Genomic DNA, 16,772 nt, shown 5'->3' with positions numbered 1-16,772 from the left:
ATCAGTTTTGAAGGTACAGATCAGGAGGGAACAGAGTTAAATCTCTTTTTGAAAACTCTTATGAAGTCTTTGGAAATAGGATCTCAAAATGAAATACGCAATCGTGACATATAATCCATTATATTTCAGGTGCCTTTCCGTGTCTTTTTGGATCTGTCTACGCTACCACACATGCCTTTAAGCAAGTCAGTGGAACTTCTGCGAGTGGATCTCATGACCCCATATTTGAATAACCCCACTAGAGAAGTTAAGGTAAATCCAGAAAATAGTAGATATTATGCAGTGCTGTTTTCTATGCTTGATATTTTTATTATACTGTTTTTCTTTTAAACTGTCCCTTCCCTAGAGCAGAAAGCTATATTTGAAAAAGGAATGAGGCCCTTGTTATTAATGGACATTGTTAACTTGTTCAGTTAAACTTTGACTTGAGAACTTAATTTCATGAATACCAACAATCAGATCAGTTTATGGTGGCTGGGATAACTCATTAACCAATGACCTATATGCCCAAGATACTCAGATGAAGACTTCCCTGTTTATCAAACCCAGGAACACACGAACATTGATCTAAATTGTTTGTCCCAACTGCTTTAGACCCATTCATTAACTCAAATTTATACTTTCTATTATTTTTGTGGTAGTCTCTTTTTTAATTGTTCGTCTGATTTTGCATTTGAAAATGTTTTAATATGGAACAGGATAAAAAAATGTAAAAAAAATTGAAGCGAAATGTTTTTATGTGGATTCGATGCTTCTACTCTAGCTGGGAAAACCAATAGGATTTAGGCAATAAGCTCTGTACATGTTGCCTCTTTTCATGTTTAAATCTCTTGATGCTGGCTTATGTATCTATGATAAACCTGCAGTAAAGGTGTGCTGGAACAAACAGGAAACATATCACACTATGGTTATGTTGAGGGCTGGGTTAAGTGTTAAATTCCTATTTGATGGTGCAGAAGTATTGCCTAGAGTCCTGCTTTTTAAACTGTGGGTCCCAACCCAAATGGGGTCCCCTTAGCTGAATGTTGGAGTCCTGTAAAATTTGGCAACAGTAAATATTTTCTGATTGTCACCAAGTGGCTGTTTTAGACATTTACACAAATCTATTGTGCTGCGTTTACAGTGGATTCTGCAGAAGATACTTCAGCTGTATTTCATAAAAAGAAAAATCATCTTGTTTAGCAAGCCTTGCAAATGCTGAGTTGTTAACAGTAAATGTTTGATTTTTAAACCGCTACCTATTTCTATCTATTTTATATATCTCTTTGCCCAGAGTCATGTCAAAATTTATTGGGCTGAAAGGGGTCGCAAGTGGAAGAGTTTAAGAAGCCCTGGCCTAGAGTGCCTCAGAGGCCACATTCTTGTAATAATCCACAATTGTTGGGATATTCCTTCACACCAGTTGTTCCGAGCTAATTCCAATTCTGTTTAAACTGTTAAAATTAAACTATACTTAGTTGGGCATTAGACTAAAGAAAATGAAGCAGAGGAACTTTCAAAGAAAAACCGTAAAAACATGGTTTCAAATGAGAACATGCCCCACTATAGGCTACTTATGTGAATAATCGTTCCTAGAAGGTCAAAGGAGCAATCCATTACCAGTTTTGGCTGCAATAACATAAACACAGGCATAAATACATACAATTGGCCCTTGGTATCCACTGGGATTTGGTTCCAGCATTCCCTATGGAAACTAAATTTGGCAAATGTTCAAGTTCCATTATAAATAATTGCATAGTAAAATAGAGTCCCTTATGTAACTCGTAAAGTGATAAAATCAAGGTTTGTTTTCTGGATCTTTAAAAATATTTTGAAACCCTGGATGGTTGAATCTGTGGATACAAAATCTGTGGATGTGGAAAGCTGGCTGTATTCTGACTCTTTGTATGAATAATTCTTAAGGAGATAAGCATGAATGGGAGAAAAACAGGCAATGGTTTAAATAGATCTGTTGGTCTCCCTTGATTAGCTGGTACAAGGGACTGTCTTATTCATGTTAGGTATCAATCTGAAATAGCATATTTTCTGTGGTTTCTTCCAACAGAGTCAAACAGTAATCACTTTTTTTGCCAAATATTGAATTTTTAACAATAACATTTTTTTACTTTTGTAGGTAGCCATTTGTAAATCAGGTCAGGTGACTGGTATTCCCTTCTGGTATCATGTCTATCTGGACGAAGAACATGTTTTGGATACGTCAAGTGAATTGTCTCATTGGAAACAAGCTGCAGTTGTCTTAGATAAGCCCATTGAAGTTCAAGCAGGAGATGAGCTTGTACTCAGTGTTCAGTATCACAACAGCAATATCAGCATAACAGTAAAACAATGAACTGCCATCAGTCAGTTGATTTTTAATGTTTTAAGTGTAAATAGAAGCCAAAATTTTTATGTTTACATACCTGTCAATCCTGCCTACAGCCAGTGTTTGTAGTCCATTTTAAGCTCTCATACAAATCAGCATAACTTGTTTAGCAAGAACTATGTGTATAACACAAGAATTAGAGAGCAGTCTATTTTCATGGATAACTGGCAGTATAAACGGAGTATACAGATTAATGACGCTTGAAAAACCGCATCTGCTATTCTTTATACAATCTGGAAAACTTGTATAAATTACTATAAAAAAATTAAGAAAGGAATTCTACTGCATGCTTATTTATACAGTCTCATTCACTGAATGTCAGCAATGTAATGAATTGTCTGGGTAGTAATACTGGAGTGCTGTATATCCTATTGATTTTGCTTCTGTGTTTCCCTGAAGAAAGCAAAATGCTCCTTTCTAAAAAATATTTAAGGACTATCAGTAAACCTTGTACCTTGTATTGAAAAACAGAACCCCAAAAGTGATGTCTTTGCTCATCTCTACCATAGCATTAAGATGTTTCAAATCTTAAACTCCTTTCTTCTATGGAAATTTATAAATACAGATTAGTTTTATATACGATTTGTAAAAATCTTGGTTTAAGAGATCGTATGAATGGAATAGGTATAACTGGTTTAGCAACATCCAGAAATTATTTGAGAGAACAAAGGAAAAGAACAGAGATAATGGATTTGGATTTACTTTTAACCAGTTTTCATTGAAGTGTATTCACAAAGAAATCTATTTCATGTCCGAAACATAATGCATGTTGTGTAAAAGCAATCAATCTTTGGAGTTCTAGACCTATGAGACCTTTTATTTAGCTATCAGCTAATTTTACAACAGAAGGTTTGGAAAAACTGTATTGGAGCAGCTGATAAAAGAAAGCCAGGAACAAATGTAACCTAACCCATACTGAATTGGAGAATACATCAGCCTATTACCTCTTTTAAACAGTTCCAAATTGCAGAAGTTGCAAGTTAACAAAACTAAAAATTCAGAGGGCATGGAGTTTTGGGAATTTAAAATTTTTAGGTTGGGGGGGGGGGCAAGTGAGAAAAACTAACTCTTACCCTTGGTGTGACTACAGAAGCAAGAGGCGACCCACTATGAGTATTTTGTCCAACTGGACTCAATGGCATTCCTCATGCCAAGGTCAGGCCTGTAATTAAGAGTTATTAATTAAGAGTTATTTTTTTTCACAGGATGAAGAAGTAGGGTCCAGACAAGCCAAGACGAATATACATGCCTCTCAGCACTAAAGAAATACAACTTAAAAGTTTAAATAAAATTTTATTTGTTTATGTACAACAAACAATGGAGAAACATGATTTACCCCTTTTAACAAGAATCACTTAAGGACACATTAAAATTAGCATAAAATATGCAGCCTAGTGAATAAGGCCAAATATTTACAAACACACTAGTACTGCAAAAGCACTTGCCACATGAGTTCGCTGTAGCAGCCACAAGTTCAATTAAAACTCCAAGTATCTTAATATTTGGTTTTCTGAAGATGTCACTTTAAAATGCAAACCTTTCAGCTTTTAATATGAAGGTAAGACAGCTCAAGCATGTATTGCAGATACAAATGTGAAAATGGGCTAGAAAACCCACTGGTTAACTATATGGGTAATAAGTCCTTGGAGCAATGCTTATGTGTTACATTCCTGTATCTTACACCGGAATTACAGAGATTACTTGATTCTATTTAAGACAATTTTTTAGGAGGCAAAACTATTTTGAACTCAAAAAAGACATTAAATGATATCCACATTATGGAGCAAATGCTATTTGATCAGCAGATGGAAGTGTATGTAACATAAATAACAAATGCTTTAGTTCTAATTATTCTGGCACATTAGATAATATTCTGGAATGGGGAAAGAACACTTTTGAAATATTAATTGGCTTGGAAAGGGAAATCGGAACTGGAACCCTCCTACTTTACCCTACCACGAAGGACAAGCAGGTTTTTAAACTACTCAGCCTAATGTAGTTACTATCATATGTCTGGAATCGATTTCTTCTGATGCATACATCATACACTCCATATTGTCAGTGAATGATTGTAATCGTTGAATTCAGTGATGGCCTCAATACCATATTATAGCAGTATAAAATTCAACTATGTTCTGCATATGTGTGTCTGCAAAATAGCACAATATATACTTTCATTTGCAATTCAGACATTCATTACTTAAAACTGAATCCACCTGTACTGTTAGTTTCACATAGTCCTCTGTTGCTCACATTCTTTTAGGAGAATGGCATTTCCAGGGCCAGGAAACAAGGCCTGAGCAAATCCTGCAATAACATGCTCGAGGAAAGCGGTTTAACTTTTGCCCATGGGCTCCTCTCTTTGAACAGGGGAACTCTCATTCTCTTCTGTGATGTTACAGAAGCCATCTGATGTTGGTTCAGTAGCCATTGTTGGAGTCACAGTATGCCCAAATCCTTGATAATGGCCCACGGGTGATGATGGCATGGAAGAGGCGGCAGAAATCGGATCCTGAGTGGATGACGAGAGCAAGCTTGTATGTTCATTCTGGTCAAGATCTTCACCAAAAAACATTTTCCTAGGTGTACCAAAAACTGTCCTTCCTAAAGGAAACAAGTTATGGGAAATTACTGTTTATTTATAATTTGGATAACACAGTTAAATGAATAGCAATCAAAAATAACTTTAGCGTGATGCTTGTATCAAATTATAATACTTATAATATAATACTGAAATTATTTTCAGTATTATTTGCTACAGGAGCATGGCGTACTTTTCTAACTTACCAACATGGCGAACTTGTTCAGTTACGTCTGCCCTAAGATCAGAAAGATCCCACATTGCAAGGAAAGAATCAAAACAAGAGCCTTCTTCAGCTTCTTGTACATAAGGCTTGTAGGAAAAGCTGTAGTGATGAGCAATCGCTGCAAAGAACATCTCTACACAAATAATAAAATCCTGAAACAAGAAAAGATGTATTGATTCCTAAACTATGATAAAATCATATCCATCTTTCAGGAAAACCTAAGGCCCTCATGTCAATCAAAACAACCTCCTTTTTTTGTAAATAAAAGTATCTTAAATACTTATGCATAGCATCACCAGAAAACTACCATTACAAATCTATTCTTATTATTTTTACCCCACTTTTTCTCTCTTAAAAAGACACTCAAAGTGGCTTACAGTAAAACCAATACAATCTATATAAAAATGTAATGTGCATTTTTCCCATGGAGTAAACAACAAAACCACTGAACCAAATCACACCAAATTTGGCCACAAATGTCATCCAATCTAAGTCTTTCAATTAAAAAAAAAACCCAGAAAAATTAAGTCCAAATTACAGAGGACGAGGAAGAGCTGTTCTCCCCTGGCTGCCAGTCAGAAGGGTAGGCCCTGCTCCCTTTAGGCCCCGCCCCTTCATATCATAGCAACCCCATTAGCCACAATGGTGCCTGCGGGACAGGCAGGGTTCACTTAGGCCTTTTCCTCACTGCCTATAAAACACAGATTATCTGATTTGAACTGGATCCTATTTCAATACTTTATTTCCAGTACCACGACACTTTGCCACAGCAACACATGGCCGGGCACAGCTAGTACAATTTAAAACCTAAACATATGCAAACATTAAAATAGAAATAAATAACAGTACTAAAAAAATAAAGTTAAAATCCTTAAAACAGATTAAAAACTCATTCATAGTGAAAACCACAGCACCACCGACTTGACTGAAAATTAAACTATAACCTTTTCCCACTTCTTCAGCAGATTTAGGAAATGTAATTTCTGTTCTGTAATAACTGCAACTATACAGATCATAGATTCACTAGTTAACTTAGAAATGAACCTTAGTTTAATATCACTAGGTTTGTCTGACACCTTACTGGAATATGAGTTTAACATTTGAAGTGCTGACCTGTATGTTGATAGCTAAAAATTTGTACGGTAGCCTGAGCAATGTAACTGGGAGAGTATTAATTTACTATAGCTATTACTCATTTCCAGTAAGTGAAGCAAGACTGATTCTAAACCAATCAGCATGAAGGGCTGCAGAGGATGGGGATTTATGTTCTTAAGCACTGATCCTACCTGCAAGGAGAGGCAGGTAATATTTTTTTAAATTATTATTATTATTACTTGCCTGTAGACCAGTCGCCACAGCTTCAACAGTTTGCCATTCCCATGTTCGTTTTTCAGAGATAACACCAACTTTCACCAGTAATGCAATAAGTACAGCTTGCCTAGTAAAGAAATTCACATTAAATGACATGTACATTTAAGATAGCACCATACCTAAATCGTGGGACAAGTTCTGGTATAAAGTTTCAGTAATAAGATTTTTAAAAACAACTAGGTTTAACATATGAAAAACACAAAGATTATAAAACATGATATTAGTAGAGTGGGAAAACTAAATACAAAACCTGAAATTTATGTGGTCATTATTTTTTAAAAACAACAATGAAAATGTATGCCAGAATAATGGAAGTTTTGATGGGCTGGGAAAAATAAGCTGGAAATCAGCTCTTCAACAGAACTAAGAGAAAAACAACTGTGTTTGTTGTTCTGAAGAAAAGACCACATTTTAAGGCTAAACAACAGGCAAAGAAAATATTTTTCAGTGCCACAGGTTTCAATGTGTAAGTAATACACCTCTCTTTGGAACTTACTGAGAATAAAAGGTTGGATAATGATACCCTTGCTCATTTTAAAGTCGTCTAATGTTTTAATTAACAAACAGCAGGCAAGTTCAAGCATACAGGCTGGTCTGGTATTTCCATACTATATTTCTGTATGCCCTATTTTAACACAACAGAATTTGCTTTTGAGTAAGCATTTGTCGGGCTGCGCTGTCAGACAATAATATAAAAACAGAAGCAAGCAAAACTTCATAGTAATATATGGTTTAAGACAGTAAAACAATGTCTATATTCATTTTGACTTTTTCATCACAGGTATTGACAAAGCTGTTTATAAAATGCTCACCAGAAAGAAACAAAAACAACCATCTTCACACATAGAAATTTCCCCACAGGTCTAATTGGGTTCAGTTCATCCCGTAGTACTTTATAGAATAATACAAGGCAGTACATAGCAAACTGAAATAGAAATAAAAATGTTTAGGACCTTTTTACTTAAGCTGAGTACAACTTCAAGTAATTATCAAGTCAAATTTATCAGCTCCACTTCAAACATGTGCATGAAAACAGTTTCTAGAGGGGGCAGCACAGCATAGCAGATCCCTGTAGTGAACACAATATTACAGACTCATTGCTGACAAGGATCATGGGCATGTGCCATACTGCCATCAATTTTCTTTCACAATTCTACTAGACTTGTACAATTTAGTCAGGACACCTCATTTCTAGAAGCCTACAATCCCATTTTATAGTATCCATGCTAAAAAAGCCCAACAAAAATATAGCAACCCAATGAAATCATTAGGGGTACAAGCATATTATTAAAAATAAGAATATTTCCAATTTTAAATTAATTTTCGAGAGATGTGTAGTCTGTTTTTAAAACCATTTTTACAAAATTTTAGTCATGTATTTTTAAACTGTTTTTATACAGTGTACATTACCTTGAGGCCCTAGTGGCTAAGAAACTATATTGAAATGCTTTAAACAACTAAAGAAAAAATTACGCTTTTAACATTGACATTATATTTACACTTCCATTAGTAATATAAACATACATCCACGTTTTCAATTAGCACAAACTTATATCCAGGCTTACAACGAGGATTTAAATAGAATCATATTCACATTAAAATTAATTAGGAATCTAAAAATAGGGTGCCTAAACATTAATTCCTACCTAATTTTCCAATTATTTTTTTTCTATATGGATTTTCGATAAGATTTCCTAAATCCTAAAAGCAAATTTGAGTAGGCGCAATGAATTAGTGGAATTTATCATATCAAATTCTCACTGTGATTTGACTTTAATTGGGACTAACAACTGGATTTAGGCCATGAAACAGTAGAATGTGAGGACATTTTGAGATGTGGGTCTTGTTCCACAAAATGTGTCAATAGCTTGACCTTGAACGTTGAAGAAGAAAAAGAAAAGAGACATATTATTCTCATCTAATGCAGACAGAAGACTAAACTTTGCTACTCACCAACTGGGATATGTTGTTGAAAATAACCAAGTAGGTCCAAGCATTTTTGAAGCTAAAGTTTCCTTCATCATATACACCAACCATTTCACAGATTCTAAAAAGGTTTAATATAAAGTATTGCTCAGAAAAAAGTACTATAGAAGCCATAGAGATAAGTCCTTTAAATTAGGATTTAATCTATTAATTTATAATCTATCTTCCCTATAATAAGGAACCTGAGGCCAATTAATATAAATAAAAATAGAAATTAAAACAATTAGTTAAATGTCACAATAAGAAACACATTTAAATACATTTCCTATAGGAAAGAGTTCTACAATCTGGAGCAACAATAAAAAAAATATCTTCTCTCATGTTCTCACCAAACATATCAGTGGTGATGCCCAAAAGTAGAATTCAATTCAGCTAGCTAATAAAGTTACAAATAAAAATGTTTTTCACTGAAAAATTTAAAATAAACTTTTATCAATATAAAATAGTAATATAAAGAAATGATAGTTTAAATGCCAAAAGCATGCCTGATCCAAAGTCTCTTAAATTCTTAAAATCTGGGCAGGCCTGTATGGGATAATGGCAAGGCTATAAAGTCATATAAGACCTCAAAGACTGTAACACATATTTTGTTCAGAAACAGGATATTATGAAGTTAACCTCTTATAACAAGACAATTGAACACATCTTGTAATCCTGTGTAACAGGTTAAATCATTATTCCCTGAGTCTGTCCTATGACTGAGAACGAATTTGTTCTATGTCATAGATTCTGGAGAGGGTCAAGAAGATGAGCAAAACATACCCATACATTGCATTTCAAAACAAACGTCACGTTTCTTTATACTTACAAAGCAATAATAGTGGTGAATGGTCTGACAACAGTATACTGAAGAACTCCAAGCTTGCATCTGAATAACAACACCCTGCAGAAAAGACACAGAGTGAATTCAGCAGCATAACTAATTGTACTCCTATTGTAGATATATAGTACTTTGAAAACCACAGATGTAAATAACAGAGTTGGAATTATTTATTTAATGAACGGAATAATGAAAAAGTTAACGATGTAACATAAATGACAGCAAGGCATCCTATTTTAGATCAAAATAAATGTCTATTTAATTGTAGTTAACTTTCATTGAATATATTTTCTGCAGATGCAATTATATTCCAGCGGTTGATGAAAAAGTATACAAAATTTACTTTAAAAATAGAATTAGCTGAGAATATTTTCTCATGCCACAAACTTCTTAGATATTACTTTATTAAAGCCATCTGCCACATTTCTCAGCCATTTGTCAAAATTGGAAACAAGCTGTTCACTCAGAAATTTGCCAACACTTTACATGTCAATAACAAGCTTGTCAACTAATGTCTTTCGTTTCCAATTTAGAGTCCTTTTTAGACAGCCTATCAAAACTACAGATGACCTAATGGCATTTGAAACACAAATATTTCTCTAATAACTATGTGAAATAATCTAATACTTTTCAACCTCCTGTAGCTCCACCATATGTGAAAGAAGTTGGCATGCAGAGTTTTCCATCTTTTTCAATAGCCCACACAACTGGCAGCCACTTTTTCTAGTCTAACAATGATAGAAAATTGCAGAGATTTTTTTCTGAATAATACATTTTGAATATACTCATTCTACATATGTAAATGCAACTATATTCAGTTAGAGACTATGGCTGGTATTCTGTTTGGGCACTGAATAGTTGGTATTCTCTTCCTCCCTGGGTAGTGCTCAAAAGCCCCCTCCGCAACGAACAATAAAGTACTAAAGACACTTGACATGGCCAGACCATACGTTATAATGACCAGAGAAGCATCTACCTTCTCAGTCATCTGTGTGATATTACAGCAGAGCTTGAGATCCACAGGAGTCTTCTGAGGGTCGTAGCACTGATGTAATTGTTGCAGTCATTCTACAATCCTGCCTGCTTGCTATAAAGCATAGACTGGCAGTGCAAGATAGCTTTGAGCTTTACAGTATGTCAGGAGGCAAAGGGAGCAATATGTTTCTTCCTGTTCATACAAAACCTTGAACTTTCCCTAGGCCAGAAATGTCAACAAATTTGTTTTTAAGTGTGACAAAAGTGTATGGTTGTTAGCTGCTATGAGTTCCCATGGGGAGAAGACTGAGTATAAAGTAAATAAATACAAAATAAAATAAATATATCACATTCCTTTCTGGCTCCTACATCTTTATTATAGAAGAGTTCTGAAATGTCACATTATTATTGTTAAAATCCTCTAATGTATGCCTAACAGAGGAATAGTCTCCCTCAATTTTGAGCCTTTCACTATTCCACTGTTACAGCCAAAATTAAGTGCTACTCTAATTATCATCTCTACTTTCAGGCAATAACTATAAACAGGGATATGAAATAATTTCTCTGCAAAAGTTTCAGGCATTTCTACTTTTGAAGGATATGGATATATAGCTGGATTTAACTTTTGCAGATTTCATTATTTGCAAATTTGATTAATTTGATCTCTCTAGAAATCTGTAGGTTCTCTGGTTGTACTGGAAGTCCTACATATTCTTAGAGATCCATTGCCTCAGGTTAAAAAATAGTGGATTTTCATTCATATTTTCTCCACTTCCATAGGGGTCCTATCGCCTAACCCCAGAGAATGTATAGAGCTGACTTTACTGAATTTGTAACAGCAAAAGTATACATCATTAGATTTCTTCAAAAGCAAAAATGTTGGCCATAGCATTCAATGGTAGCATTGTGTATTTCCTCATATTCTAATTAAATTCCTTCTAATCAAAGGGACCCAATAAGAATCTTCAATAGAAAGAGCTTTTGTGGGTACAGGGTGATGAAAAGGAAGAAACTCTCCTTGTTGTATGAAGTATGTTTCCACTAAGAGTATTTCCTGAAGTCTTTTTGGACAGCAATTCATATTATTCAGGAATTCCCAAACAAATTCCTTAAATTAGGACAAAAAAGTAGTTTATTATACTGATCAAAGAGACAATATTCCTTATAAACACGTGACCATGTTTATAAGGAGTATATAAACATATATTTTTAAGATATAAGGTACTCACTCTCCCATAGCCCATGGTGGACAGCAACACAATGGTGGCAGATGTCTCTGCTGGTCTTTGGCCTCTAGGATTAACACCAGATTGGGATAGCGATTGGTCAGGTAGCTTGAAAGAAATACCATGAAATTATAGATGACATATGCTTCATAGCATTCTCTACAGGTATCCACATATATTGCAATTTTGGGGTACTTCAATGCTATCCACTGTGAAAGAAAAAAATGAAAAATTGTTAGAATGAATTATGCTAAAATTCCAATGGAATATGCCCCCTGAATTCTACCCTGGCTCCTACATGAACCTAGATAAATTATGACAACTGTGTGAAAGTTATGTCAAATAGAGAGGCATCATAATCATCATGTACATTTATATACATTTTATATGTACAGAGAGATCCACTCCCTTGTTCAAGGAGCTCCATTGGCTGCAGTTTATTTTCCGGTCCCAATTCAAGGTGCAGACCATCACCTATAAAGCCCTAAACGGTTTGGGACCCACCTACCTTCGTGACCGTATCTCCTATCATAAACCTGCCCGATCCCTTCGATCATCAGGGGAGGCTCTCCTGTCCCCACTCCCGACATCTCAGGCCCGCCTTGTGGGAACAAGGGAGAGGGTCTTCTCTGCTGTGGCCCCCTCGACTGTGGAACTCACTGCCCAGTGAGATTAGGCAAGCCCCCACATTAGCAGCCTTTAAGAAAGACTGAAAACATGGCTCTTCCGTTGTGCCTTTGGAGAGTAATCACTACATACATCCCTTTTGCTGCTCTCCTTCAATATTTGTCCTCCAGATTGCACCGCCACTGTATGACCCTGTCCTCTGTGGTTTTTACTACTTCCTTTCTCACCCCGAGTTTTAACCTAGTGTTCATGTGGCCCGCCCTTGGTTTTATTGTTCTTTTGATCTTGTTTAATGTAGTGCATATTTTCTTTTATTATGTTGTTTAATGTGCTATGATTTGTTCTTCTATTATATTTTGTTATATTGTATTGTTCTGGGCATGACCCCATGTAAGCCGCCCCGAGTCCCCGTTGGGGAGATAAATAAATAAATAAAGTTTATTATTATTATTATTATTTGCACATCTATTTTCAGTTGCATAAAAGCAATTTTCCAATGTACGATAGCACTCAATAAGGAGGAACATATTTAAAAATATCTCTTCATTCACACCTCCTTTGGCTTCTTCCAGCTTTTGTGTATGTGCCTTCACGTCACCTGTGGGCCTATGGCAATCTCATGGATGTTGTAATTTGGCCAGTTGCTTCCTCTGACATATAGTCTATTTGTTGGCAGTCTCACATCCAAGTACTAATGAGGCCCAATCATGCTTATCTTTCACATGGAATCTGGTCTAGCTTACTTAAACAAAAATGATTTCACCATCAAAAATATCAATTGCTTTATTCCTAAAAGGTTATATTTTGTGGCAAAACAAGATTATTCAACTGATTTCCACAGAGGAAAATGAAATAACAAACAAACAATGAGGAAAAAAACACTTACACTGTCTAAACTGTAAATTGGCACCATCCATAGAATCCTGTCAAAAAACATATTTGCAGTTAATCAACATGTTTGTATTGTTATATAAAATAAATAGCAGTGTATATGACAATGTACCTTATTATAGGCTTCTGTAATTCAGGTTGAGTATAATGAACTAAATGCTGCAATATTCCCCAAAGAGATATTGGTATTGTCATCAATAAAAAGATTCCAGCTATAAACCATGCCTTGGTATGGATTCCAACCTTGAAAAATGTATAAAAAGAAACATAGGCACAAGAAATTATACTAGGATGTTTGAGAAACTGTAGCAGTAAGCTAATTGTACATTTCACAAATTATAATCCACAAGTATAGACTAGGAATGAGCAACTTTCGAGAAAGTGAGGCCATTCCTCCATCCCCAGGCAGGCTCAACACCAGCATAACTGGAAGCAAGACAATGTCACTTCCTGTTCTGGGATTTCCCTAGAAATTGTTGGTTTTTATGACTGTGGGAGAATAAGGTTTTCCTCAAATGCCATATTTTTGCAGTGGTTTGGGTTGTTCAGTTTTTAGGTCACAAAAATAATCAATTTTTAAAGGGGGTCCTGGTGGTTTCAGGAGCCACATGCTGTCCTTTTTCTACACCAGGTGGACAAAAATCACCAACTGTCCTTCAATCCAAATGCTTGCGTCATTAACACAGAACTTGTCAAGCTACTTTTAAAAGAACACTAAGTCAATAATGCCGGATTAAACTCTACATTAAACTCTAGTTTACCAGCATATGGTAAGCATTCATACATCAACAACACATCATCTGTAAAACTTTAAAGCATTGTTGCATAATGTCCTTACTGAAAGAGCTGAAATCACAAATATAGAGTACTTCTAGCTCTTCAGTGCTGTTGGACTGCAATTCTCATAGACTACTTCCAGGGATAAGAGGAACTGGAATCCAGAGAATCAATAACACCCATGCCCATTTTATCTTCCCACCTCTCTTACAATTTGAAAACTTTCATTGGTTGAAATCTTGATATCACTTAAACAAAAGGTATCCTATTCCCATCTTCTCCTCCAATTTCTTGTGGGCTAACTCAATGGTGCTGCTTTCCAAATGAGTGATTTAGACAACGATTTCAAAAAGTCCTGCTCACTTTTTTAAAATAGGAAACTGTTTTGTACTATATCAGACCACTGGTTCATCTGGGCATCTATTGTCTAAATATAACCTGGCATCTTCAAGAGATGCTGGACTACATATTTCACAATACCTTGCTGGCAGTTATTGGTGGAGCTTGTAGCCAACATGTTTGAAGAGCACCAGGAGGGGTGAAGACCTTACTACCTTGATCAGCTGAAACTCTCAATGATTTCAGTCTGGAAGCTTCCTCAGTCAATATGGAAATAGCTAGGACGGAATTTAGGAACTTTTGCATGTAATGCTTGTGCTCTGCCACTAAGCCACTGGCCTTCCTCAATATGGTGAACAGCATCTGAAATAAGTGTAGTTTATTTGAGGTCGAACTAGCACATTTCTAAGCCTTGCAGTCCAACCAGATTACAGGACATGCCTTTCCAGCCAAGCCTGTAAAAGTTTGAGGGGATGTAATTCTCCTTGGTGACATCACTTCGCAACCATGCACAAGCTTATGAGAACAGCCCGCTGTGGTTTCTAATAACAAATGGCCAATACAAAAGGCCACATGACCACACAACAATGGCATGCAGCTTGTTTTTACTGGAAGGAAGACAGGGCTTGCAACTGGAGACAAGGTCTCACCAAACACAAAAAATATCAGAGATGGGCAAAAGATTATGTCCATCTTAAAAACAAAATTCACTTATGTTTCATGTACACCTCATACACAAAACCTGGAAGCAATTTTATACACAATGTTTTTAATAGTTTTGTGCATGAAACAAAAGTATTTGTCTCTTCCTAGTGAGATTAGATCAGCGCCCTCCCTCCTGGCCTTTAGAAAGAAAACAAAGACGTGGTTGTGGGACAAGGCTTTTGGCCAGTAATTCAGTGCGAAGAATAATTAGGAAATATGTGCAATGACAATAAGAATGGCCACAGTGTACGATTTCTAGATCATGCAATTTTAATATTTATATTAAGTTTTTAATGCTTTGTCTTAGTGTTTAAATGTTGTATATGCCTGTTTAATGGTTTTACTTTATAGTTATATGTCAGTGTTTAGTTATTATGATTTATTTTTTTATTATATGTATGTTGGCAATGAATTCTTGACATTAATATGTTGTAAACAGCCTTGAGACCCCCAGGAGTGAGAAAGGCAGTACATAAATATAATAAATAAATAAGTAAAATATATTGAAAACAACAGTGTCTGTGGGTGTATCTACACTGTAGAATTAATGAAGTTTGAGCCTACTTTAACTACCACAGCTCAGTGCTATGTGTAGTTTTGTGTGGCATCGGCAGTATTTGGAAGAGAAAACTAAAGACTTCATAAAGCTACAGCCCTCACGATTCTGTAGCATTAAGCAATGGCAGTTAAAGTTGTGTCAAACTGTGTTAATTCTACAGTGCCGATGTACCGTGTCTCAGCCACTACTGTGAACTTTGAAGTAGTCTAAATTTATATACTTCCTGGTGCCCCCGGTGGTGAAATAGGGTTAACCCTTGTGCCAACAGGACTGCTGACCAAAAGGTCGGCTGTTCAAATCCTGAAAGCAGGGTGAGCTCCTGTTTGTCAGCTCCAGCTTCCCATGCAGGGACATGAGAGATGCCTTCCACAGGATAGTAAAACATCCGGGTGTCCCCAGGTAACATCCTTGCAGACTGCCAATTTGCACCAGAAGCAACTTGCAGTTTCTCAATTTTCTCCTGACACGAATATATATATATATACTTCCTTCTCTTATTGTGCTTTCTTAACAGGAGCATATTTTCAAGAGGGAAAGGTCAGGCCGTCCTTTATGTGTAAACAAAACAATGCATTTACTCCGGTCTACTGAGTGTCGGTCAGCCATTCCAAAGGCCTAAGGCTAAACCAGGCATGGACAAACTTTGGCCCTTTAGGTGTTTTGGCTTCGACTCCTACAATTCCTAACAGCATACCGGCTGTTAGGAATTGTGGGAGTTGAAGTCCAAAACACCTGGGGGCCCGATGTTTGCCTATGTCTGGTCTAAGCCCAAAGGGAAGGGGTAGTCCTCTATTTCCTTCCTTCCGGCTCCCACCGGGGCCCTCCATTTGTTGACTCATCTTTGCGGCGGCTCCCTCCGAGAGGAAAACACCCGGGGCCTGCCCCTTCTACAGCATCCATTCCGGGCCCACCTCCAGCTTCTGCAGCTCCCACAAGCAGAGCGGCAGCGCCACCAGGAGCCCCACGATGTACACCGTGGCCACCAGCGGCCGGATCCAGCGCCGCCAGTTCCCGCAGGTGCAAGGCATGGTGGCTGCGAGGAGAAGGAGGAATGATGGAAAGAAGGAAGCAGGGACGGGCCTGTGGGAGTCTCTCAAGGCCTGCTCGGCTCGGAAGGGATCTCCAGCCGCCGCCGAGGCCTGCTCAAGGGCCGAGGAAAGCTGCCCCACGACGGCCCCCCAGAGCAGAACGCATCGCGGCCGCCTCCACCGTCGCCCTCACGGCCTGCCGCCCCGCCCATTTGCCTGACGCCGCCGCTCCCTCACGCTCTCGCCTCACAACAAACCGCCTTCCGGCGCCAAGGCCGGAAATGGCGCCTGGCCCCGCC

The 16,772-nt window shown here is 36.9% G+C and overlaps 2 protein-coding genes across 5 annotated transcripts in view; one reads left to right on the top strand and one right to left on the bottom strand.

Moving 5' to 3' along the window:
- The window catches only part of prmt9 (protein arginine methyltransferase 9), a 20,532-nt gene extending 13,924 nt beyond the window's left edge, over positions 1 to 6,608 (top strand). For 3 of the 4 annotated variants that reach the window (XM_008112000.3, XM_008112001.3, XM_062980957.1), the window contains 2 exons: positions 130 to 252; positions 2,114 to 2,639. In XM_008112000.3, the coding sequence (XP_008110207.2) occupies positions 130 to 252; positions 2,114 to 2,329 (339 nt within the window). In that variant the 3' untranslated portion in view covers positions 2,330 to 2,639. Of the gene's footprint in view, positions 1 to 129; positions 253 to 2,113; positions 2,640 to 3,567 lie in introns of those variants that run through there. The other variant, XM_008112004.3, reaches the window with a different exon arrangement.
- Positions 3,636 to 16,772, bottom strand: tmem184c (transmembrane protein 184C). Its single transcript, XM_008112005.2, has 10 exons — positions 16,357 to 16,772; positions 13,178 to 13,308; positions 13,061 to 13,097; positions 11,551 to 11,756; positions 9,335 to 9,409; positions 8,494 to 8,587; positions 7,353 to 7,465; positions 6,508 to 6,607; positions 5,150 to 5,321; positions 3,636 to 4,966 (listed from the first exon to the last, which is right to left on the bottom strand). Exons 1-10 carry the CDS (start codon positions 16,471 to 16,473, stop codon positions 4,698 to 4,700), a joined length of 1,314 nt encoding a protein of 437 aa, XP_008110212.1. The 5' UTR covers positions 16,474 to 16,772; the 3' UTR covers positions 3,636 to 4,697.

The sequence above is a fragment of the Anolis carolinensis genome, chromosome 5 (genome assembly GCF_035594765.1).
Source record: "Anolis carolinensis isolate JA03-04 chromosome 5, rAnoCar3.1.pri, whole genome shotgun sequence".
In the NCBI taxonomy this organism is placed as follows: domain Eukaryota; kingdom Metazoa; phylum Chordata; class Lepidosauria; order Squamata; family Dactyloidae; genus Anolis; species Anolis carolinensis.
This window is presented reverse-complemented; position numbering and strand designations above follow the sequence as displayed.

Excerpts from the sequence above, each read along its gene's own strand:
- tmem184c (XM_008112005.2), bottom strand. The coding sequence starts at position 16,473 with ATGCCTTGCACCTGCGGGAACTGGCGGCGCTGGATCCGGCCGCTGGTG. Across the intron at positions 13,098-13,177 it reads TTACAGAAGCCTATAATAAG|GATTCTATGGATGGTGCCAA; the intron begins GTACATTGTCAT and ends GTTTTTTGACAG. Across the intron at positions 5,322-6,507 it reads CTGTGGCGACTGGTCTACAG|GATTTTATTATTTGTGTAGA; the intron begins GCAAGTAATAAT and ends TTCTTGTTTCAG.